Source organism: Oncorhynchus clarkii, chromosome 14, assembly GCF_045791955.1.
Source record: "Oncorhynchus clarkii lewisi isolate Uvic-CL-2024 chromosome 14, UVic_Ocla_1.0, whole genome shotgun sequence".
Classification (NCBI taxonomy): Eukaryota; Metazoa; Chordata; class Actinopteri; order Salmoniformes; family Salmonidae; genus Oncorhynchus; species Oncorhynchus clarkii.
The window spans coordinates 38,412,956-38,439,690 of NC_092160.1; the positions used below are offsets into that span (position 1 = coordinate 38,412,956).

A 26,735-nucleotide genomic window follows, 5' to 3' on the forward strand; every position below is an offset into this window, starting at 1 on the left:
AACCCAATCCTGAAGCTGAGGACTATGTCCATGTTCCAAATGGCCCCCTATTCACTTTATAGTAGTGCACTATTTTTAACCAGGGCCCATAGCAGGTCTGGTCTAAAGTAGTGCACTATATAGGGAATAGTGCCATGTGAGATACATATTGTGGCTCTACAGGGTTGACTCCACCATCATAGCACTGGGAAAGAACCACTTTGTAAATTAACTTTTGTACCAAATGGTACCCTAATACACCAGGGCCCTATGCACTATATAGGGAACAGAAACACCAGGGCCCTGTTTTAGAAATTAGTTTTGAAGAGAGGGAGAGGGAAAGAGAGAGAGAGAGTAAGAGACAGGGAGGGAGAGAGAGATAGATGGAGAGAGAGAGGGAGAAGGGGCGAGGGAGAGAGAGTGAGAGCCCGTCGGGCCTACTTAGCAAACTGAGGAATTTGATAAATATGAAAACTCACCATGATACATTTAGTAATATTAAATTTGAAACAAAAAAGCAAAATCTACATTGTCTTGGGCTTAAAGTAAAAACAACTGTAATCACTTCTGAAGTGTATCTGACCGATAACTAACTTTTACTTTTAAAAGTCTAACCAACCAAAAATAGAAAATATTGATTTGAGAGCAGAAGAGCTGAGGAGAGCCTAAACGGATACATTATGTTACAGACTCTGTACTGCGGTGAAGTTTCACTTTGACTTGATACAGTACGACAACAATCAAACATAATATATACGACATGTGTTCTTTAGAATCGTGAGATGTGTTCTTTAGAATCAGGAGATGTGTTCTTTAGAATCAGGAGATGTGTTCTTTAGAATCAGGAGATGTGTTCTTTAGAATCAGGAGATGTGTTCTTTAGAATCAGGAGATGTGTTCTTTAGAATCAGGAGATGTGTTCTTTAGAATCGTGAGATGTGTTCTTTAGAATCAGGAGATGTGTTCATTGGAATCAGGAGATGTGTTCTTTAGAATCAGGAGATGTGTTCTTTAGAATCAGGAGATGTGTTCTTTAGAATCAGGAGATGTGTTCTTTAGAATCAGGAGATGTGTTCTTTAGAATCAGGAGATGTGTTCTTTAGAATCAGGAGATGTGTTCTTTAGAATCAGGAGATGTGTTCTTTAGAATCGTGAGATGTGTTCTTTAGAATCGTGAGATGTGTTCATTAGAATCAGGAGATGTGTTCTTTAGAATCAGGAGATGTGTTCTTTAGAATCAGGAGATGTGTTCTTTAGAATCAGGAGATGTGTTCTTTAGAATCAGGAGATGTGTTCTTTAGAATCAGGAGATATGTTCTTTAGAATCAGGAGATGTGTTCTTTAGAATCAGGAGATGTGTTCTTTAGAATCAGGAGATGTGTTCTTTAGAATCAGGAGATGTGTTCTTTAGAATCGTGAGATGTGTTCTTTAGAATCGTGAGATGTGTTCATTAGAATCAGGAGATGTGTTCTTTAGAATCAGGAGATGTGTTCTTTAGAATCAGGAGATGTGTTCTTTAGAATCAGGAGATGTGTTCTTTAGAATCCGGAGATGTGTTCTTTAGAATCAGGAGATGTGTTCTTTAGAATCAGGAGATGTGTTCTTTAGAATCATGAGATGTGTTCATTAGAATCAGGAGATGTGTTCTTTAGAATCAGGAGATGTGTTCTTTAGAATCAGGAGATGTGTTCTTTAGAATCAGGAGATGTGTTCTTTAGAATCAGGAGATGTGTTCTTTAGAATCAGGAGATGTGTTCTTTAGAATCAGGAGATGTGTTCATTAGAATCATGAGATGTGTTCTTTAGAATCAGGAGATGTGTTCTTTAGAATCATGAGATGTGTTCATTAGAATCATGAGATGTGTTCTTTAGAATCGTGAGATGTGTTCTTTAGAATCGTGAGATGTGTTCTTTAGAATCGTGAGATGTGTTCTTTAGAATCATGACGTAAAATCTATGGCCTGCCTAAAAGTCCAGCTCATTTCCTTTTTAAAACCATAGGTGATGACAGATGGATAAACAGATCAGATTACACCACAGGGTTAATGGATGGACAGTGAGTGGATGTCATAGACCCTAGAGTGATAACCGTGTGTTTTTTTTCCAGTTGCAGAAATAAATCTACCCTGCAGGTTGACCACACATTGGTAAGAGAGCGGCAAGACAGATTTCTCTGGGAGGTTAGATGATATATTGAACACTATCTTGTTTGTCTCTGACTAAACATAAACAGAAATAATCCATCGTGACGTTGTCTTTTCATGATGGCCATGGGTAATGTGATTATTTTGCATATTGCTACTTTGTGGCCAAGTTTGGCCCATGTGTTGGTAAATGCTTGTCGGTCATCTCATCCTAAGTCTCTTGGATATAAGGCTATACTTTAAACCTCGATGGCTACTGAACTTGACTTAAACAACATAAAGAGCTCTTTCCACTCCTGTCTGACATAGTTATATACCACACCGTGTACCAGATATCCTCTCCAGGATTCAATCCGATCATGATTTGCCGACAACGCACCTTTTGAAAGGCAATTTCCAATTGAGCCGACATATGCACCCTTAACCTTGAATGTAATCTCCGCAAATGTGGGAACATTGCCTTTAACAGATGCATTGTCGACATCGCCATACGGATTGAATCCCCGCCTTACTTTGACAAAAGCACATCACCCAGAAACAACTTCACAGGACCAGCTTTCCCCAGACATCCGGGATCTGAATGGAGACATGGGGTAGATATAACATACACGAACCCTGTTCCCAAATCCTGCTTCTGTTTAGCTCCTCTTGTCTCATAGAGGAGAGGAGAGAGAGGGGGGGAGTGTTCCGTTCTTCTCTTCTCACTTGTAAAGGAGGGGAGAGAGGGGGGGAGTGTTCCGTTCTTCTCTTCTCACTTGTAAAGGAGGGGAGAGAGGGGGGGAGTGTTCCGTTCTTCTCTTCTCTCTTGTAAAGGAGGGGAGAGAGGGGGGGAGTGTTCCGTTCTTCTCTCTTGTAAAGGAGGGGAGAGAGAGGGGGAGTGTTCCGTTCTTCTCTTCTCTCTTGTAAAGGAGGGGAGAGAGAGGGGGAGTGTTCCATTCTTCTCTTCTCTCTTGTAAAGGAGGGGAGAGAGAGGTGGAGTGTTCCGTTCTTCTCTTCTCTCTTGTAAAGGAGGGGAGAGAGAGGGGGAGTGTTCTTCTCTTTTCTCTTGTAAAGGAGGGGAGAGAGAGGTGGAGTGTTCCGTTCTTCTCTTCTCTCTTGTAAAGGAGGGGAGAGAGAGGGGGAGTGTTCCATTCTTCTCTTTTCTCTTGTAAAGGAGGGGAGAGAGAGGTGGAGTGTTCCGTTCTTCTCTATTCTCTTGTAAAGGAGGGGAGAGAGGGGGGGAGTGTTCCGTTCTTCTCTCTTGTAAAGGAGGGGAGAGAGAGGGGGAGTGTTCTGTTCTTCTCTCTTGTAAAGGAGGGGAGAGAGAGGGGGAGTGTTCTGTTCTTCTCTCTTGTAAAGGAGGGGAGAGAGAGAGGGAGTGTTCCGTTCTTCTCTTCTCTCTTGTAAAGGAGGGGCGAGAGAGGGGGAGTGTTCAGTTCTTCTCTTGTCTCTTGTAAAGGAGGGGAGAGAGAGAGGGAGTGTTCCATTCTTCTCTTCTCTCTTGTAAAGGAGGGGAGAGAGGGGGGGAGTGTTCCGTTCTTCTCTTCTCTCTTGTAAAGGAGGGGAGAGAGGGGGGGAGTGTTCCGTTCTTCTCTTCTCTCTTGTAAAGGAGGGGCGAGAGAGGGGGAGTGTTCTCCTCTCCTCTCATGTGTCTGTATATTCTACCCTGTTCCAGTCCTCTCCTTTTTTAGGTGGCCGATCTCAAATAGCACTCTATTACCTAGGTAGTCCCCTACATTGGTGCACTATCTAGGGAATAGGGTGCAGTGTTGGGACAGTGTGGGGCAGAGCTAAGGCTAGCACTCTCCGTCTGAGACCAGGAAAATCATAGCTTCCTGTTTGCCGATGTCGGCCATGACGGTGGCCAGCTGGTTCAGGTTTCCACTGTGGAAGTGTTGGGCCTCCCACAGATCCAGAATCACACTGGTGGGACTCGCCTTGGACGCAAAGAAACTCATGTGCCTGGAGAAGAGGGGAGAGGAGGGAGAGGGAACGGATGAGGGGAGAGGAGAGGGGAGGAGGAGGAGAGAGAGGAGAGGGATAGGAGAGGAGGGAAAGGAGGAGAGAGGGAGAGGAGAGGAGGGAGAGGAGGAGAGGGAGAGGAGGGAGAGGAAATGGAGAGAGAAGAGAGGGGAGGAGGGGAGGGAGAGGAAACGGAGAGGAGGAGGAGAGAGAGGAGAAGGAGAGGGATTGGAGGAGTGGAGAGGGAGAGGAGAGGAGGAGGAGGAGAGGTGAGAAGAGGGAGAGGAGTGAGGAAAAAGGGAGAGAGAGGGGGGAGAGATTCATTATTCAATTCATTATGGGTTGTTTATTGTCCCTTGTTGACGTTTCCTTCCCCCAATACTGCACTGTAAAGTCCTTAGTGAGTCCTTGTTGACATTTCCTTCCCCCAATACTGCACTGTAAAGTCCTTAGTGATGTGCTACTGACATAATCTGTGCTCCTCTGCAGCCCTGCTATACACTATGCTATACTATACCACACTATACTATATACTATACTATACTACATTATACAATACTATACTATACCACACTATACTATATACTATACGGTAATATATACTATACTATGCTATACTATACCACACTATACTATATCACATTATGCTATATGATAATATATACTATACCACACTATGCTATACTATACCACACTATACTATATACTATACCACATTATACAATACTATACTATACCACACTATACTATATACTATACGGTAATATATACTATACTATGCTATACTATACCACACTATACTATATACTATACCACATTATACTATATACTATATGATAATATATACTATACCACACTATGCTATACTATACCACACTATACTATATACTATACCACATTATACGATAATATATAATATACTATACCACACTATACCACACTGTGCTATACTATACCACACTATACTATATACTATACCACATTATACAATACCATACTATGCCACACTATACCATACAACACCATACAATATATTTACTAAATACTATACTACATACTATGCCATACCACACCACACTATACTACACCACACCATACTATACCACACGATACTATATTATACTATACTACACTATACAACACTATATTCTAGTATACGATACTACACTACACCATACTATACCACCATGTAGTATACTACACCATACTATATTATATTATACTACACCACACTATACTATGCCACACCATACAATACTACACTATACCATATTATACTATACTATACCATATTATACTATACCACACTATACAATATTATACTACACTATACAATACTATATTTTAGTATACGATACTACACCATACTATACCACCATGTACTATACTACACCATACTATATTATAGCATACTATAATATACTACACTACACTATACTATGCCACACCATACTATACTACACTATAGTATACTACACTATAATATACCATATTATACTATACTATACTATACAACACTGTACTATATTATATTATATCATACTATATGATGTTATACTATACTACACTATACTACACTATGCTATATTATACTATACCAGACTACACTATACTATACCATATTACACTATACTATATTACACTATACTATATTACAATATACTATATTACACCATACTACACTGCACCATTCTATACCATACTATACTATATTACACCATACTATATTACACCTCACTACACTATACTACACTATACTATATTACGCCATACGTACACTATACTATATTACACCTCACTACACTATACCACACTATACTATATTACGCTATACTATAGTACACTATACTATATTACACTATACTACACTGCAACATTCTATACCACACTATACTATATTACACTATACTATATTACACTATACTATATTACACTATACTATATTACACTATACTACACTGCACCATTCTATACCATACTATACTACACCATACTATATTACACCTCACTACACTATACTATATTACACTATACTATATTACACTATACTATATTACGCAATACTATATTACACCATAATACACTAGACCATTCTATACCATACTATACTATATTACGCTATACTATATTACACCTCACTACACTATACTACACTATACTATATTACGCTATACTATATTACACTATACTATACTATATTACGCTATACTATATTACACTATATTACACTATACTATATTACGCTATACTATATAACACCATAATACACTAGACCATTCTATACCATACTATACTATATTACACCACGCTATACTATACCACACCATACTACACTATACTATTTTACACTATACTATATTACGCTGTATTATACTACACAACACTATATTCTAGTATACGATACTACACTACACTATACCACCATGTACAATACTACACCGTACTATATTATATTATACTATAATATACTACACCACACTATACTATACCACACCATACTATACTACACTGTAGTATACAACACTATACTATACCATATCATACTATACTACACTATAGAATACTACACTATACTATCCCATATTATACTATACTATAGAACACTATAGTATATTATATTATATCATACTATGTGATGTTATACTATACTACACTATACTACACTATATTATACTACACTATGCCAGACTACACTATACTATACCATATTACACAATACCACACTACAACAGTCTATACCATACTACAATATACTATATAACACTATACTATATCACACCATACTACACTGCACCATTCTATACCATGCTATACTATATTACACTATACTACACCTCACCACACTATACGATACTACGCTATACTATATTACACTATACTATATTACACCTCACTACACTATACTACACTATACTGTATTACGCTATACTATATTACACTATACTATATTACGCTGTCCTATATTACACTATACTATATTACACTATACTATATTACACTATATTATATTACACCATACTACACTGCACCATTCTATACCATACTATACTATATTACACTATACTATATTACACCATACTACACTACACCATTCTATACCATACTATATTACACTATACCATATTACACTATACCATATTACACTATACCATATTACACTATACTATATTACACCACACCACACTATACTATACCACATCATACTATACTACACTATACTATACTATATTATACTATACCATACTACACTATATTATACTAAACTATACTATACAGCACTATACTATTTTATATTGAATCATACTATATGATATTATACTATACTATACCGCACTATACAACACAGCTATATACCATACTACGCCAATATATACTATACTACACTACACTACTCTGCACTATACTATAATATACTATACTTCATTATACTACACTGTACCATGCTACACCACACTATGCTCCACTTCTATACTATACTACATTATACTAAACTATACCATACTACGCCATGCTACACCACACTATGCTCCACTTCTATACTATACGATGCTGTACGCCACTGTACTATACCACACCATACACTATACTACATACACTATGCTATATTATACTATACTATGCCAGACTACACTATACTATACCATATTACACTATACCACACTACACCATTCTATACCATACTATACCATATTACACTATACCATATTACACTATACTATATAACACTATACTATATTACACCATACTACACTACACCATTCTATACCATACTATACCATATTACACCATACTACACTACACCATTCTATACCATACTATACCATATTACACTATACTGTATTACACTATACTATATTACACCATACTACACTGCACCATTCTATACCATACTATACCATATTACACTATACTATATAACACTATACTATATTACACCATACTATATTACACTATACTGCACTATACTACACGGTACTGCACAAACCATGTTGCACTATATTACACTATACTACAATATACTACACTACACTGTGCCATACCACACGGTACCTAACTACACTATATTACACTATGCTATACTACACCCTACCACACGATACTACACTGTCCTGCACTATACTATAGTACACTCTACTACAACACACTACACTACACTACACTATACTACACTGTACCATACCACACTATACTATACTATATTGCATTATATTACACATTACACTACATGATTACTACATTACACTACAATATACTACACTACACCACACTACAATATACTACACTACACCACACTACAATATACTATACTACACTAGGCCATACCATACTATACTATACTACACGGCACCACACTATACTATACTACACTGGGTCATACCGCACAATACTATACTGCATGGTATTACACTATACTATATTACACTACAATATTCTACACTACAACATATTCTACTACACTAGGCCATACCACACTATACTATATTACACTGCAATATTCTACACTACAACATATTCTACTACACTAGGCCATACCACACTATACTATATTACACTACAATATTCTACACTACAACATATTCTACTACACTAGGCCATACCACACTATACTATATTACACTGCAATATACTACACTGCACTGTACACTCTACTACAACACACTACACTACACTACAATACACTATACTACACTGTACCATACCACACTATACTATACTATATTGCACTATATTACACATTACACTACATGATTACTACATTACACTACAATATACTACACTACACCACACTACAATATACTATACTACACTAGGCCATACCATACTATACTACACGGCACCACACTATACTATACTACACTGGGTCATACCGCACAATACTATACTGCGTGGTATTACACTATACTATATTACACTACAATATTCTACACTACAACATATTCTACTACACTAGGCCATACCACACTATACTATATTACACTGCAATATACTACACTGCACTACAACATTTATACTACACTATACTACACAACATTACACTAAAATATAGTACGTTGCACTATACTACAATACACTATACTATGACATACCACAGTATACTATATTGCACCATATTACACTATACTATATTACACTATACTGTAAGCCAACAATATACATCAACCCATTCATTTTGGATGTGTTATCCTTTCAGCAGTTAGGATCTCCGTTTTGCATTTGATAATAAAAATGGCCATTAATCCAACATAAATCACACATAGAAACTTTATCCCTTAATCCCCTAAAGGAAGTTGACATTTAAGTAGGAAATGACCTTTTCTGCTTCCAGGCCTTGACCTTTCGGATCAAACCCCGAAACCAATCAATAGGCCTAAATGCAGTGACCCCACTGTCCCTTCCTCACATGTTGGCTGCATCCCAAACTTTTTTTTTGATAAGAGCCCTATGGAACTTCCTATGGACCCCGGCCAGAAGTGGTGCACTGTATAGGGATTGAATAGGGTGCGGTTTGGGACACAGGACCTTCAGCTCAGTAGTGTATGTGATGGGGAGGATGACAGAGGTATCTGGAGTGGCTTGTTCCAATCCAATGTGTAATTAATTCAGGTAAATCCAGCTGATGGCCTTTCTCTGATCCTCTACTGTCTATGGATTTAAGGGTTGTTGTGTACCACTTCAAGATGGGGGGGGGGGGGGGGGGGGGGGGGTCGAGGTCAAGGTCGGGGTCGGGGGTCGGGGTGTGAGGAGAGGTTGAGGGTAGAGGAAGAGCAGCAAGCATGTATGTCCTTCAGCTTCACCTTCAGAACGGTTGGATAGAGAGCACAGCTAGCTAGACCGTTGTAATTCTTCACTCTCTCCTGTTAACCTACTGCAGTGAAAATCACTTAAATGGATTCAAGGAATGACAAAGCGTTCAGACTATTTTACAGGCTTATATTCAGTGTGTGTGGTGTGTGTGGTGTGTGGTGTGTGTGGACATCATACAGACAGACAGTCAGGCAGGTGAGAGAATGTAGTGTATTGTATTCTACAGCAACACATCACCTTCCAGCCTACAGACTAACCGGGCCAGTGTGTGAAAGGCTGCCTCTGCTAACAGGGCCACAACTAACAGGGCCACAACTAACAGGACCACAACTAACAGGGCCACAGCTAACAGGGCCACAGCTAGCAGGGCCACAGCTAACAGGGCCACAGCTAACAGGGCCACAACTAACAGGGCCACAGCTAACAGGGCCACAACTAACAGGGCCACAACTAACAGGGCCACAACTAACAGGGCCACAGCTAACAGGGCCACAGCTAACAGGGCCACAGCTAACAGGGCCACAACTAACAGGGCCACAGCTAACAGGGCCACAGCTAACAGGGCCACAACTAACAGGGCCACAGCTAACAGGGCCACAGCTGACAGGGCCACAGCTAACTGGGCCACAGCTGAGACAGTGATGGTAGTAAACTGTACCAGTGAACCAATAAAGTTCAATTGTCATTATACAAAAAGGACTGTGTGGAGATTAGAATGTGTTTTTCACATTACAGGGTGAAATATCAGCTTACAGTAGCTGGTGTACTGCAGAAACAGCCTTTCATACCACACTGTTCTGTATAGCAGGGAGATACAGCCTTTCACACCACACTGTTCTCTATAGCAGGGAGAAACAGCCTTTCACACCACACTGTTCTGTATAGCAGGGAGATACAGCCTTTCATACCACACTGTTCTGTATAGCAAGGAGAAACAGCCTTTCATACCACACTGTTCTGTATAGCAGGGAGAAACAGCCTTTCATACCACACTGTTCTGTATAGCAGGGAGATACAGCCTTTCATACCACACTGTTCTGTATAGCAGAGAGATACAGCCTTTCACACCACACTGTTCTGTATAGCAGGGAGAAACAGCCTTTCACACCACACTGTTCTGTATAGCAGGGAGATACAGCCTTTCATACCACACTGTTCTGTATAGCAGGGAGAAACAGCCTTTCATACCACACTGTTCTGTATAGCAGGGAGAAACAGCCTTTCATACCACACTGTTCTGTATAGCAGGGAGATACAGCCTTTCATACCACACTGTTCTGTATAGCAGGCAGAAACAGCCTTTCATACCACACTGTTCTGTATAGCAGGGAGATACAGCCTTTCATACCACACTGTTCTGTATAGCAGGGAGATACAGCCTTTCATACCACATTGTTCTGTATAGCAGGGAGAAACAGCCTTTCATACCACACTGTTCTGTATAGCAGGGAGATACAGCCTTTCATACCACACTGTTCTGTATAGCAGGGAGAAACAGCCTTTCACATCACACTGTTCTGTATAGCAGGGAGAAACAGCCTTTCACATCACACTGTTCTGTATAGTGGGAGATACAATCAAATACTGACAATTGGTGTTTTATCCATTGGTCACATTTACCTCTGCCTGGTTATATTCACACGCACACACATGCACGCGCACGCACACACACGCACGTGCGCACACACACACACAGAGACATACTCACGCACACGCACGTGACTAGATTAGCTGCAGGGCTACATCAGTAGGATCCATCCACGTTAGATGGATTAAAACCCCTTCTATCGAAGCGGTCTGTCATTCGTTTAAAAAGTCAGAACATGGACATTCTGATCCCAGATTTCCCCTGAACCCAACAGAAGAGATGTTTCTCTAAGGGAAATAAATGGGAATGGATTAGTTTGAGCCAATCAGGGCTAATTGGACCTGTACTGAGCCAATCAGGGATAATTGGACCTGTACTGCACCAATCCAATGTGTAATTAATTAAGGTAAATCCTGCTGATGAGACAAATGTAGCTAATAGACTTCATTGCCAGGAGGAAGTTACATTGGAAGGTAATTGATCAGGGGTTTTCTCTCTGATTCTTTCCTGTTTAAAATAAGCCTAATTTAAATGGTACATTTACTGGCCCAAATTAGCTGTGCTGAGTCTTGTTAAATGGGAGAGGCATCGGCTCTGTCCCAAACCAATATAGAATCCCTATACCTAGGCCCAGTCCCAAACCAATATAGAATCTCTATCCCTAGGCACAGTCCAAAACCAATATAGAATCTCTATCCCTAGGCACAGTCCAAAACCAATATAGAATCTCTATACCTAGTCTCAGTCCCAAACCAATATAGAATCTCTATCCCTAGGCCCAGTCCCAAACCAATATAGAATCTTTATCCCTAGGCCCAGTCCCAAACCAATATAGAATCTCTATCCCTAGGCCCAGTCCCAAACCAAAATAGAATCTCTATACCTAGGCCCAGTCCCAAACCAATATAGAATTTCTATACCTAGGCCCAGTCCCAAACCAATATTACATTTCTATACCTAGGCCCAAACCAATATTTTAGCCCGATACAGTGCATTCGGAAAGTATTCAGACCCCTTGACTTTTTCCACATTTTGTTGTGTCACAGCCTTATTCTACAATTGATTAAATACTTGTTTCCCCTTATCAATCTACACACAATACCCCACAATGACAAAGCAAAAACAAGATTTTAGATATAAGACCCTTTGCTATGAGACTCGAAATGGAGTTTAGGTGCAAAATGTTTCCATTGATCATCCTTGAGATGTTTCTACAACTAAAATTCAATTGATTGGACATGATTTGGAAAGGCACACACCTGTCTATATAAGGTCCCATAGTTGACAGTGCATGTCAGAGCAAAAACCAAGCCATGAGGTTGAAGGAATTGTCCGTAGAGTTCCGAGACAGGATTGTGTCGAGGCACAGATCTGGGGAAGGGAATCAAAACGTTTCTGCAGCATTGAAGATCCCCAAGAACACAGTGGCCTCCATCATTCTTAGATGGAAGAAGTTTGGAACCACCAAGACTCTTCCTAGAGCTGGCTGCCAGGCCACACTGAGCAATCGGGGGAGAAGGGCCTTGGTCAGGGCGGTGACCGAGAACCCAATGGTCACTCTGACAGAGCTCTAGAGTTCCTCTGTGGAGATGGGAGAGCCTTCCAGAAGGACAACCATCTCTGCAGCACTCCACTAATGGGAAAGATGAACGGAGCAAAGTACAGAGAGATCCTTGATGAAAACCTGCTCCAGAGCGCTCTGGACCTCAGACTGGGGTGAAGGTTTACCTTCCAACAGGACAACGACCCTAAGCACACAGCCAAGACAACGTAGTAGTGGCTTCAGGACAGGTCTCTGAATGTCCTTTAGTGGCCCAGCCAGAGCCCGGACTTGAATCCAATCAAACATCTTTTGGAGTGACCTGAAAATAGCTGTGCAGCTATCGAACCTGACAGAGCTTGAGAGGATCTGCAGAGAAGAATGTGAGAAACTCCCCAAATACAGGTGTGCCAAGCTTGTAGCACCATACCCAAGAAGACTCAAGGCTGTAATCGCTGCCAAAGGTGGTTCAACAAAGCACTGAGTAAAGGGTCTGAATACTTATGTAAATGTGATATTTCATTTTTTTATTGGTAATACATATGCAAAAATAAAAAACAAAAACTGTTTTTGCTTTGTCATGATGGGGTATTGTGATGTCATTATGGGGTATTGTGATGTCATTATGGGGTATTGTGATGTCATTATGGGGTATTGTGATGTCATTATGGGGTATGGTGATGTCATTATGGGGTATGGTGATGTCATTATGGGGTATTGTGATGTCATTATGGGGTATTGTGATGTCATTATGGGGTATTGTGATGTCATTATGGGGTATTGGGATGTCATTATGGGGTATTGTGATTGTCATTATGGGGTATTGGGATGTCATTATGGGGTATGGTGATGTCATTATGGGGTATTGTGATGTCATTATGGGGTATTGTGATGTCATTATGGGGTATTGTGATGTCATTATGGGGTATTGGGATGTCATTATGGGGTATTGTGATGTCATTATGGGGTATTGTGATGCCATTATGGGGTATTGGGATGTCATTATGGGGTATTGTGATGTCATTATGGGGTATTGTGATGCCATTATGGGGTATTGGGATGTCATTATGGGGTATGGTGATGTCATCATGGGGTATTGTGATGTCATTATGGGGTATTGTGATGTCATTATGGGGTATTGGGATGTCATTATGGGGTATGGTGATGTCATTATGGGGTATTGTGATGTCATTATGGGGTATTGTGATGCCATTATGGGGTATTGGGATGTCATTATGGGGTATGGTGGTGTCATTATGGGGTATTGTGATGTCATTATGGGGTATTGTGATGTCATTATGAGGTATTGGGATGTCATTATGGGGTATGGTGATGTCATTATGGGGTATTGTGATGTCATTATGGGGTATTGTGATGTCATTATGGGGTATTGGGATGTCATTATGGGGTATTGTGATGTCATTATGGGGTATTGTGATGCCATTATGGGGTATTGGGATGTCATTATGGGGTATTGTGATGTCATTATGGGGTATTGTGATGCCATTATGGGGTATTGGGATGTCATTATGGGGTATTGTGATGCCATTATGGGGTATTGGGATGCCATTATGGGGTATTGTGATGTCATTATGTCATTATGGGGTAATGTGATGCCATTATGTGATGTCATTATGGGGTAATGTGATGTCATTATGTGATGTCATTATGGGGTATTGTGATGTCATTATGGGGTATTGTGATGCCATTATGGGGTATTGTGATGCCATTATGGGATAATGTCTTTAGATTGATGAGGGAAAAAACAAACAATGTAATCCATTTTAGAATAAGTCTGTAACGTAACAAAATGTGGAAAAAGTTAATGGGTCTGAATACATTCCCAATGCACTGTACATAGGGCCTTGTTTACTCTCCAAAAGGTTAGGGTTAGTTAATTGTCCAGTTTGAGTCTCTAGTTTAGGGTCGGTGGTTAGGGTTAGTTAATTGTCCAGTTTGAGTCTCTAGTTTAGGGTCGGTGGTTAGGGTTAGTTACCTGTCCAGTTTGAGTCTCTAGTTTAGGGTCGGTGGTTAGGGTTAGTTACCTGTCCAGTTTGAGTCTCTGGGCCAACAGTCTCCAATCGGCCCCGTTGGGACAAGGTTAGGGTTAGGGTTAGTTACCTGTCCAGTTTGAGTCTCTGGGCCAACAGTCTCCAATCGGCCCCGTTGGGACAAGGTTAGGGTTAGGGTTCGTTACCTGTCCAGTTTGAGTCTCTGGGCCAACAGTCTCCAATCAGCCCCGTTGGGACAAGGTTAGGGTTAGGGTTTGTTACCTGTCCAGTTTGAGTCTCTGGGCCAACAGTCTCCAATCAGCCCCGTTGGGACAAGGTTAGGGTTAGGGTTTGTTACCTGTCCAGTTTGAGTCTCTGGGCCAACAGTCTCCAATCAGCCCCGTTGGGACAAGGTTAGGGTTAGGGTTAGTTACCTGTCCAGTTTGAGTCTCTGGGCCAACAGTCTCCAATCAGCCCCGTTGGGACAAGGTTAGGGTTAGGGTTTGTTACCTGTCCAGTTTGAGTCTCTGGGCCAACAGTCTCCAATCGGCCCCGTTGGGACAAGGTGTATCCAGGCTGCTGCAGATCTTCTGCCTGATGAGATAGGGGATCTGGAAAGCACTGGGTCCTGCTAGAGCTGAGCCGCTAGGGTTATTGTCCATCAGCAGGAACTCCGGGTCCAGGGGTCGACTGTCCTATAGGGCCAGAGGAATATAGAAAGGGTTATATAGGAACATTTAGAGATAAACACAAAGAGAAAGTTCCAGCCGAACACGTCCTGTTTAGCTACGAGCCATGAACTATATAGTCCAGGAGACTGCTGTCTTCTTAGGTCATATGAACCAAATAAAAACAGGATTAGAGTATAGAGAGTTTGAGCCGCACACATACTAAAGATATATGGATGCATATTGTTAAAAGCCAGAAAAGAGTCCATCTCTTTGGGTATCTTATCAACACCTATCTTGGAGAGGCATAGTGTGACATACATTGTACAGTGCATTGGGAAAGTATTCAGACCCCGTGGCTTTTTCCACATTTTGTTACGTTACAGCCTTATTCTAAAATGGATTAAATACATTTTTCCCCCTTATCAATCTACACTCAATACCCCATAAATGACAAATAGAAACAGGTTTTTAGACATTTTTGCAAATGTATATATAAAAAAACAAAAATAAAAATTCAGACCCTTTGATATGAGACTCAAAATTGACCTCAGATCAAATCAAATCAAATTTTATTTGTCACATACACGTGGTTAGCAGATGTTATTGAGCGTGTAGCAAAATGCTTGTGCTTCTAGTTCCTACAGTGCAGTAATATCTAACAAGTAATCTAACAATTTCACAACAACTACCTTATACACTCAAATCTAAAAGGGGGAATGAGAATATGTACATATGAATATATGGATGAGCGATGGCTGTGCGGCAAGATGCAGTAGATGGTATAAAACAGTATATACATATGAGATGAGTAATGTAGGGTATGTAAACATTATTAAAGAGGAGTTATTTAAAGCGACTAGTGATACCTTTATTAAGTCCATGTATTAAAGTGGCCTTGAGATTTGAGTCAGTATGTTGGCAGCAGCCTCTCTATGTTAGTGGTGGCTGTTTAACAGTCTGATGGCCTTGAGATTTGAGTCTGTATGTTGGCAGCAGCCTCTCTATGTTAGTGGTGGCTGTTTAACAGTCTGATGGCCAGAGATTTGAGTCAGTGTGTTGGCAGCAGCCTCTCTATGTTAGTGGTGGCTGTTTAACAGTCTGATGGCTTTGAGATTTGAGTCTGTATGTTGGCAGCAGCCTCTCTATGTTAGTGGTGGCTGTTTAACAGTCTGATGGCCAGAGATTTGAGTCAGTATGTTGGCAGCAGCCTCTCTATGTTAGTGGTGGCTGTTTAACATTCTGATGGCCTTGAGATAGAAGCTGTTTTTCAGTCTCTGCTTTGATGCACCTGTACTGACCTCTCCTTCTGGATGATAGCGGGGTGAACAAGCAGTGGCTCCGGTGGTTGTTGTCTTTGATGATCTTTTTTGCCTTCCTGTGAAATCGGGTGGTGTAGGTGTCCTGGAGGGCAGGTAGTTTGCCCCGGTGATGCGTTGTGCAGACCGCACTACCCCCTGGAGAGCCTTGCGGTTGTGAGCGGTGCAGTTGCCGTACCAGGCGGTGATACAGCCCGGCAGGATGCTCTCAATTGTGCATCTGTACAAGTTTGTGAGTGTTTTGGGAGACAAGCCACATTTCTTCAGCCTTCTGAGGTTGAAGAGGCCTTCTTCACCACGCTGTCTGTGTGGGTGGACCATTTCAGTTTGTCCGTGATGTGCACGCTGAGGATCTTAAAACTTTACACCTTCTCCACTGCTGTCCCGTCGATGTGGATAGGGGGGTGCTCCCTCTACTGTTTCCTGAAGTCCACGATCATCTCCTTAGTTTTGTTGACGTTGAGTGTGAGGTTATTTTCCTGACACCACACTCCGAGGGCCCTCACCTCCTCCCTGTAGGCTGTCTTGTCATTGTTGGTAATCAAGCCTACCACTGTAGTGTCGTCTGCAAACTTAATGATTGAGTTGGAGGCGTGCATGGCCACGCAGTCATGGGTGAACAGGGAGTACAGGGGAGGGCTGAGAACGCACCCTTGTGGGGTCCCAGTGTTGAGGATCAGAGCAAAAATCAAGCCATAAGGTTGAAGGAATTGTCCGTAGAGTTCAGAGACAGGATTGTGTCGAGGCACAGATCTGGGGAAGGGTACCAAAAAGTGGCTGTAGCATTTAAGGTCCTCAAGAACACAATGGCCTCCATCAATTTTGAATGGAAGAAGTTTGGAATCACAAAACTCTACCTAGAGCTGAACGCCCGACCAAACCTTTGAGCAATCGGGGGAGAAGAGCCTTCGCAAGGAGGTGACCAATAACCCGATGGCCACTCTGACAGAACTCCAGAGTTCCTCTGTGGAGATGGGAGAACCTTCCAGAAGGACAACCATCTGTATAGCACTCCACCAATCAGGCCTTTATGATAGAGAGGCCAGATGTAAGCCACTTCTCAATAAAAGGCACATGAAAGCCCACTTGGAGTTTGCTGAAAAGCACCTGGGTCTGAATACTTATGTAAATGTGATTAAAAAAAAATATATTCCTAATAATTTGTTAAAATTCATAAAAACCTGTTTTTGCTTTGCCATTATGGGGTATTGTGTGTAGATTGATGAGGGAAGAAAACAATTTATTGCATTTTAGAATAAGGTCTGTAACGTAACAAAAATGTGGAAAAAGTAAATGGGTCTGAATATTTTCTGAATGCATTGTATGAGACCTGAGTGTTACCTTGGCGATGTTGAAGTCGAGGCTGAAGCTCTGTCCCTCCCCCTCTACCTGCCAGACACACAGCTGACAGGTGAGCTCACAGGTACTGAGGTTGAGCCGCTCCAGGGTGAAGGTACAGTGGAGGAACCGCTGGGAACCGTTCCAGATGTGGTAGAATGGGATCTCCTAGAGGACAAGATCACAACATGGACCACTATAAAAGGTTTCAGATGTGGTAGAATGGGATCTCCTAGAGGACAAGATCACAACATGGACCACTATAAAAGGTTTCAGATGTGGTAGAATGGGATCTCCTAGAGGACAAGAACACAACATGGACCACTATAAAAGGTTTCAGATGTGGTAGAATGGGATCTCCTAGAGGACAAGATCACAACATGGACCACTATAAAAGGTTTCAGATGTGGTAGAAGGGATCTCCTAGAGGACAAGAACACAACATGGACCACTATAAAAGGTTTCAGATGTGGTATAAGGGGATCTCCTAGAGGACAAGAACACAACATGGACCACTATAAAAGGTTTCAGATGTGGTAGAACGGGATCTCCTAGAGGACAAGAACACAACATGGACCACTATAAAAGGTTTCAGATGTGGTAGAATGGGATCTCCTAGAGGACAAGAACACAACATGGACCACTATAAAAGGTTTCAGATGTGGTAGAATGGGATCTCCTAGAGGACAAGAACACAACATGGACCACTATAAAAGGTTTCAGATGTGGTAGAATGGGATCTCCTAGAGGACAAGAACACAACATGGACCACTATAAAAGGTTTCAGATGTGGTAGAACGGGATCTCCTAGAGGACAAGAACACAACATGGACCACCATAAAAGGTTTCAGATGTGGTAGAACGGGATCTCCTAGAGGACAAGATCAGAATATCATTTTAAAATGTTTTATTTCAACTTTATTTAACCAGGTAGACCAGATCACCTTTATTTAACCAGGTAGACCAGATTACCTTTATTTAACCAGGTAGACCAGATTACCTTTATTTAACCAGGTAAGCTAGTTGAGAACAAGTTCTCATTTACAACTGCGACATTACTCTCTAGAACACACCACAATATAAACCCAATATAAAGCAAGGTTTCAGATGTGATTATCTGGGTATAAGAAGTAGATTATCACTATCTTAGTTGACTTATATTATTGGAGAAAGCCACGTGTCCAAAGATCCTCATTTTAAATGAGTCGATACGGTCATTGAGTAGGATAGTTCTGAGAGAGAACCAGGTCTCCATTCTCAATGGATTATGAATACATTGAAACTACCATAACTTTTTCCCCCACCAAATATTTTTTTAAAGTGACTAGGTTTTAATAGCAGAACTTTGTGATACCGAAGCTCCAGTTCCTCTCTTTATAAACCAGTCAGGAACCAACTGAATGTTTGATCAAATTTATTCATGACTTAAACTTTCTCTCCCCGTTGCTCCATATTCATGTCTCAGAGAAGCACTGAGTTAAGGCAGAGGTATATACTGTATGCAAAAAGTACATGGACACCCTTTCAAATTGACAGGTGTATAAAACCGAGCACACAGCTACAGCTATGCAATCTCCATAGACAAACATTGGCAGTAGAATGGCCTTACTGAGTTCAGTGACTTTCAACGTGGCAGCGTCATATGATGCCACCTTTCCAACAAGTCAGTTAGTAAAATTTCTGCCCTGCTAGAGCTTCCCCGGTCAACTGTAAGTGACTCCACCTCCAAAGTTTGTTTTGGGTAACGTGTTGGCCTTAATAACCTCTCTGGGGTAGGGGGCAGTAATTTGACATCTGATGAAAAGCATCCCCAAAGTAAACTGCCTGTTCCTCAGGCCCAGAAGCCAGGATATGCATATAATTGGATTTGGATAGACAACACTCTAAAGTTTCTAAAACTGTTAAAATATTGTCTGTGAATATAACAGAACTGATATGGCAGGCGAAAACCCCGAGGACAAACCATCCAGGGGGAAAACCAATTGAGGTCATAGGATTTTCCAATAGGTTTCTATGGGACTCCCTTATTATTAGGAACCTGGTTGCAGTTCCTATGGCTTCCACTAGATGTCAACAGTCTATAGAAATTGGTTGATGTTTTTCTTTTGAGAAATGAAGAAGTACGGAAGTGTCACTCCAGGTGGACTCTACTGCATTGGAATGTGTGAACTGGAGCGCGCTTCACGTTGTTTTTATCCGGTATTAGAAACAGTTTATTCCGTCATAAGTGTTATCGATTTATTTAAGTTTCAGGGTACCTGAGGTAGGATTAGGAACGTTGTTTGAAATGTTTGGACCAAGTTTACAGGTTACTTATTAGATACTTTGTAGGCATGCTGGGTGAGTTGAAACCGGTGTATTTCTGAATCAAACGCGCCATACAAATAAAGAAGGACATTATCGAACAAAAGGACCATTTGTGATGTTTCTGGGACTTTTTGTAGTGCCAACAGAAGAAGATCTTCAAAGGCAATGCATGAATTATATCGCTATTTCTGACATTTGTGGCTTACCTGCCTGGTTGAAATATGATTGTCATGTGTTTGTATGCGGAGCGCCGTCCTCAGATAATCACATGGTTTGCTTTCGCCATAAAGCCTTTTTTAAATCTGACACAGCGGCTGGATTAAGCTTTATTTTGATGTTTATATTTTCTAGAATTATAAATATTTGAATTTAGTATCTTTGAATTTCACGCTCTGCAATTTCACCGGATGTTGGCCAGGTGGGACCCTGGAGAGGTTTTAACCAAGCATACGGTATATACTAACTAGTATCTAACTATTCATATATAGTAACTAATACCTAACTATTCATATATATACTAACTAGTATCTAACCATTCATATATACTAACTAGTATCTAACTATTCATATATACTAACTAGTTTCTAACTATTCGTATATACTAACTAGTATCTAACTATTCGTATATACTAACTAGTATCTAACCATTCATATATACTAACTAGTATCTAACTATTCATATATACTAACTAGTATCTAACCATCCATATATACTAACTAGCACCTAACTATTCATATATATTAACTAGTATCTAACTATTCATATATAGTAACTAGTATGCAACTATTCATATATACTAACTAGTTTTTGACTATTCATATATACTAATTAGTATCTAACTATTCATATATACTAATAGTATCTAAATATTCATATATACTAACTAGTACCTAACAATTCATATATATACTAACTAGTATCTAACCATTCATATATAGTAACTAGTATCTAACTATTCATATATACTAACTAGTATCTAACTATTCATATATATATACTAACTAGTATCTAACTATTCATATATAGTAACTAGTACCTAACTATTCATTTATACTAAATACTAACTAGTACCTAACCATAAACAGTCATTTCAGAGGGCAGAGCAGCTGTAGTACACACATGTGGCCAGACAGGGGCACTGTGACCCAGGCGGTGACAGTGCTGCTGAGAAGAGACTGAGGCTTGTCCCAAATCGCACCAGGCTCTCTCTCTCTCTCTCTCTCTCTCTCTCTCTCTCTCTCTCTCTCTCTCTCTCTCTCTCTCTCTCTCTCTCTCTCTCTCTCTCTCTGTCTGTCTGTCTGTCTGTCTGTCTGTCTGTCTGTCTGTCTGTCTGTCTGTCTGTCTGTCTGTCTGTCTGTCTGTCTGTCTGTCTGTCTGTCTGTCTGTCTGTCTGTCTCTCTTCACATCCTGAATCCTGGAACTACCTTCACATCCCGACCCCTGGAACTACCTTCACATCCCGACCCCTGGAACTACATTCACATCCTGACTCCTGGAACATCACAAACCCTTCTCCCTTCTCCTAGTCCCTACCTCCCTCCCCCTCTGTCTCTCTACCTCTACTACCTCTACTACCTCTCTGTCTCTCTACCTCTACTACCTCTAATACCTCTCTGTCTCTCTACATCTACTACCTCTCTACCTCTACTACCTCTGTCTCTACCTCTACTACCTCTCTACCTCTACTACCTCTCTATTTCTCTACCTCTACTACCTCTCTGTCTCTACCTCTACTACCTTTACTACCTCTACTACCTTTACTACCTCTACTACCTCTCTGTCTCTCTACCTTTACTACCTCTACTACCTCTACCTCTACTACCTCTACTACCTCTCTGTCTCTCTACCTCTACTACCTCTACTACCTATCTGTCTCTCTACCTCTACTACCTCTCTGTCTCTCTACCTCTACTACCTCTACTACCTCTACCTCTACTACCTATACTACCTCTTTGTCTCTCTACCTCTACTACCACTATGTCTCTTTACCTCTACTACCTATACTACCTCTCTGTCTCTCTACCTCTACTACCTCTATGTCTCTCTACCTCTACTACCTCTACTACCTCTCTGTCTCTCTGCCTCTACTACCTCTACTACCTCTACACCTACTACCTCTACGTCTACCTCTACTACTTCTACTACCTCTACCTCCATTACCTCTCTCTCTCTCTCTCTCTCTCTCTCTCTCTATATATATATATATATATATATATATATATATGTATATATATCTACCTCTACTACCTCTACCATATATATATATATATTTCCTCTCTCTTGGGTCATTGCTCCCTTTTTCTTTCTGCTTACCCTCCTCTCTTTCCTTCTCCGGCTGCAGTAGGCCAAGCAGGTGTGAAGGAGAGGAGAGGCGGAGGTAAATGAGAGGTAGAGCGAGGGAGGGAGGTGGAGACAGGGAGGGAGAGAGGAGGACAGAGAGGATGAGAGGTTGAGGTAAAGGAGAGATGAAGGGAGGGAGGGAGGTTTGGGAGGGAGGGAGGGAGGGAGGGAGGGAGGGAGATTGAGGTAAAGGAGAGATGAAGGGAGGGAGGGATGTAGGAGGAGGAGAGAGAGAGAGAGAGGAGGAGAGGTTGAGAGGTGGAGGGAGGGAGGGAGGGAGGGAGGGAGGGAGGGAGGGAGGGAGGGAGTAGAAGACAGGAGGAGAGGTTGAGAGGTTCCAGGAGTCAGGATGTGAAGGTAGTTCCAGGTGTATTAATACACTCTTCTATATTTGATCTGAGCTCCCTTTGAGAGAGGCTCCTAGTAGAATCAATCAGACAGGAGCTGTGGAGGATGACACACACACAGTCCCCCCTCTCTGAAGGCACGGCATACTGATCCACTAAGCCTGAAGCAAGGCCACAATGGTTTTTAGGCAGAAGTCATGCAGTCCCCAACTCTCTCCAACTCCCTCTATCCTAGAAATATTTCAAATGATCAACGGAAGATAAACCCGACAACATTCAATTAAAAATCTCAGAAAATCTGAACATCTCCTAAAAGGACAGTGAAATGACCATCGTTATATCAGCAACATTTAAGAGACATCCCTATGACCTCTGGTCATCCCTGCCCTCTATGTCCCCCTATGACCCCTGGTCATCCCTGCCATCTATAGTTCCTTATGACCTCTGGTCATCCCAGGGGTCATAGGGGGACATAGAGGACAGGGATGACCAGGGGTCATAGGGAACTATAGAGGACAGGGATGACCAGGGATCATAGGGGGACATAGAGGACAGGGATGACCAGGGGTCATAGGGATCTATAGAGGACAGGGATGACCAGGGATGACCAGGGATGACCAGGGGTCATAGGGATATAGAGGACAGGGATGACCAGGGGTCATAGGGATCTATAGAGGACAGGGATGACCAGGGGTCATAGGGATCTATAGAGGACAGGGATGACCAGGGGTCATAGGGATCTATAGAGGACAGGGATGACCAGGGGTCATAGGGGGACATAGAGGACAGGGATGACCAGGGGTCATAGGGATCTATAGAGGGCAGGGATGGGCAACAGGCGGACAATCCCTCCCCCCCCCCCACAAAACTAAACAATACCATTTTTTACATTTAATTTAATTTTTTAGGAACTCAGTCAGAGTCTCAATTTACTGTCGACAGAACATGGGTCATTTAGAAACATGTCTGAGCATCAGCAGGGGCCATAGGGATTTAGAGATGTCTGAGCATCAGCAGGGGCCATAGGGATTTATAGATGTCTGAGCATCAGCAGGGGCCATAGGGATTTATAGATGTCTGAGCATCAGCAGTTTTCTCTTGCTATATGCCAATCACTGACAGCCGTTCAATTAGTCATCTAACATGTTCTAGATTGGGGAATTAGTCACGTCATCTAACATGTTCTAGATTGGGGAATTAGTCACGTCATCTAACATGTTCTAGATTGGGGAATTAGTCACGTCATCTAACATGTTCTAGATTGGGGAATTAGTCACGTCATCTAACATGTTCTAGATTGGGGAATTAGTCACGTCATCTAACATGTTCTAGATTGGGGAATTAGTCACGTCATCTAACATGTTCTAGATTGGGGAATTAGTCACGTCATCTAACATGTTCTAGATTGGGGAATTAGTCACGTCATCTAACATGTTCTAGATTGGGGAATTAGTCACGTCATCTAATATGTTCTAGATTGGGGAATTAGTCACGTCATCTAACATGTTCTAGATTGGGGAATTAGTCACGTCATCTAACATGTTCTAGATTGGGGAATTAGTCACGTCATCTAACATGTTCTAGATTGGGGAATTAGTCACGTCATCTAACATGTTCTAGATTGGGGAATTAGTCTAGCCAACTATCTACGTTTGTAGTAAACTTGGTAGAAATACCGACCGGGAGGGCCCCACATTGATTTTGTTAGTCACTCTCACTAATTTTACTGCAAACATTTCTCTCCAGCCTATGGAAAAATGGGTAGAATTTCAGGAATAACATAAATGTTTTAGTTTGCAAAGTGGGTTAGGGTCCCCCATCGATTTTAGGGTCCCCCGTCACTTTCACTCAGTTATCACTGCAAACAGGCAATGAGCTGTAAAACACATCGTCGATGTACCCTTGAGCAAAGCACTAAACCATCCTTTGCTCTTGGGGCGCCGTACCCTGTTAAACAACACATTGAAAATGAAAAGATATTTTGAACTCACCTGGTACCCAGCCAGTAGTTTGCTTCTCCAGTGTGCCTGGGGCATGTCGTGGATGGTTCGTAACCCTGACCCCTGACTCCTAACACTTGACCCTAACTCACCTGGTACCCAGCCAGTAGTTTGCTTCTCCAGTGTGCCTGGGGCATGTCGTGGATGGTTCGTAACCCTGACCCCTGACTCCTAACACTTGACCCTAACTCACCTGGTACCCAGCCAGTAGTTTGCTTCTCCAGTGTGCCTGGGGCATGTCGTGGATGGTTCGTAACCCTGACCCCTGACTCCTAACACTTGACCCTAACTCACCTGGTACCCAGCCAGTAGTTTGCTTCTCCAGTGTGCCTGGGGCATGTCGTGGATGGTTCGTAACCCTGACCCCTGACTCCTAACACTTGACCCTAACTCACCTGGTACCCAGCCAGTAGTTTGCTTCTCCAGTGTGCCTGGGGCATGTCGTGGATGGTTCGTAACCCTGACCCCTGACTCCTAACACTTGACTCTAACTCACCTGGTACCCAGCCAGTAGTTTGCTTCTCCAGTGTGCCTGGGGCATGTCGTGGATGGTTCGTAACCCTGACCCCTGACTCCTAACACTTGACCCTAACTCACCTGGTACCCAGCCAGTAGTTTGCTTCTCCAGTGTGCCTGGGGCATGTCGTGGATGGTTCGTAACCCTGACCCCTGACTCCTAACACTTGACCCTAACTCACCTGGTACCCAGCCAGTAGTTTGCTTCTCCAGTGTGCCTGGGGCATGTCGTGGATGGAGAGGCGCAGGTTGTGGTAGCTGTCTTTAAACAGTAGGACGTGGGGCTCATCAATCAGACGACCACCTAGCTGTCTCTCCATCTGCATCACCTCCTAGAGAGAGAGAAAGAGATTGAGAGAGAGAGACAGAGAGAGAGCGAGAGCGAGAGGGAGAGAGACGGAGAGAGAGAGAGAGAGAGAGAGAAAGTGAGAGAGCGAGAGAGAAAGAGCGAGAGAGAGAGAGCGAGAGAGAGAGAGAGCGAGAGAGAGAGCGAGAGAGAAAGCGAGAGAGAGAGAGCGAGAGAGAAAGCGAGAGAGAGAGCAAGAGAGCGAGAGAGAGAAGACAGAGAGAGAGAGAGAGAGAGACAGAGAGAGCAAGATCAGACAGAGAGAGAGAGAGAGAGACAGAGACAGAGAGAGAGAGAGAGACAGAGAGAGAGAGAGAGAGAGAGAGAGACAGAGAGAGACAGAGAGAGAGAGAAAGAGAGAGAGAGAGAGACAGATAGAGAGAGAGACAGAGAGAGAGACAGAGAGAGACAGAGAGAGAGACACAGAGAGAGACACACAGAGAGAGACACACAGAGAGAGAGACAGAGAGAGAGACAGAGAGAGAGACAGAGACAGAGAGACAGAGACAGAGAGAGAGCCAGAGAGAGAGAGCCAGAGAGAGAGACACAGAGAGAGACAGAGAG

The 26,735-nt window shown here is 41.9% G+C and overlaps 1 protein-coding gene across 1 annotated transcript in view; it reads right to left on the reverse strand.

Moving 5' to 3' along the window:
- Positions 1-3,899: 3,899 nt before the first annotated feature.
- Positions 3,900-26,735, reverse strand: part of LOC139366100 (netrin receptor UNC5A-like) — a 508,756-nt gene continuing 485,920 nt past the window's right edge. Inside the window, exons 13-16 of the mRNA XM_071103198.1 lie at positions 26,008-26,157; positions 18,318-18,482; positions 15,500-15,684; positions 3,900-4,065 (exon numbers count right to left, since the gene is read on the reverse strand). Coding sequence (XP_070959299.1) covers positions 3,900-4,065; positions 15,500-15,684; positions 18,318-18,482; positions 26,008-26,157 — 666 coding nt within the window. The remainder of the gene's footprint in view (positions 4,066-15,499; positions 15,685-18,317; positions 18,483-26,007; positions 26,158-26,735) is intronic.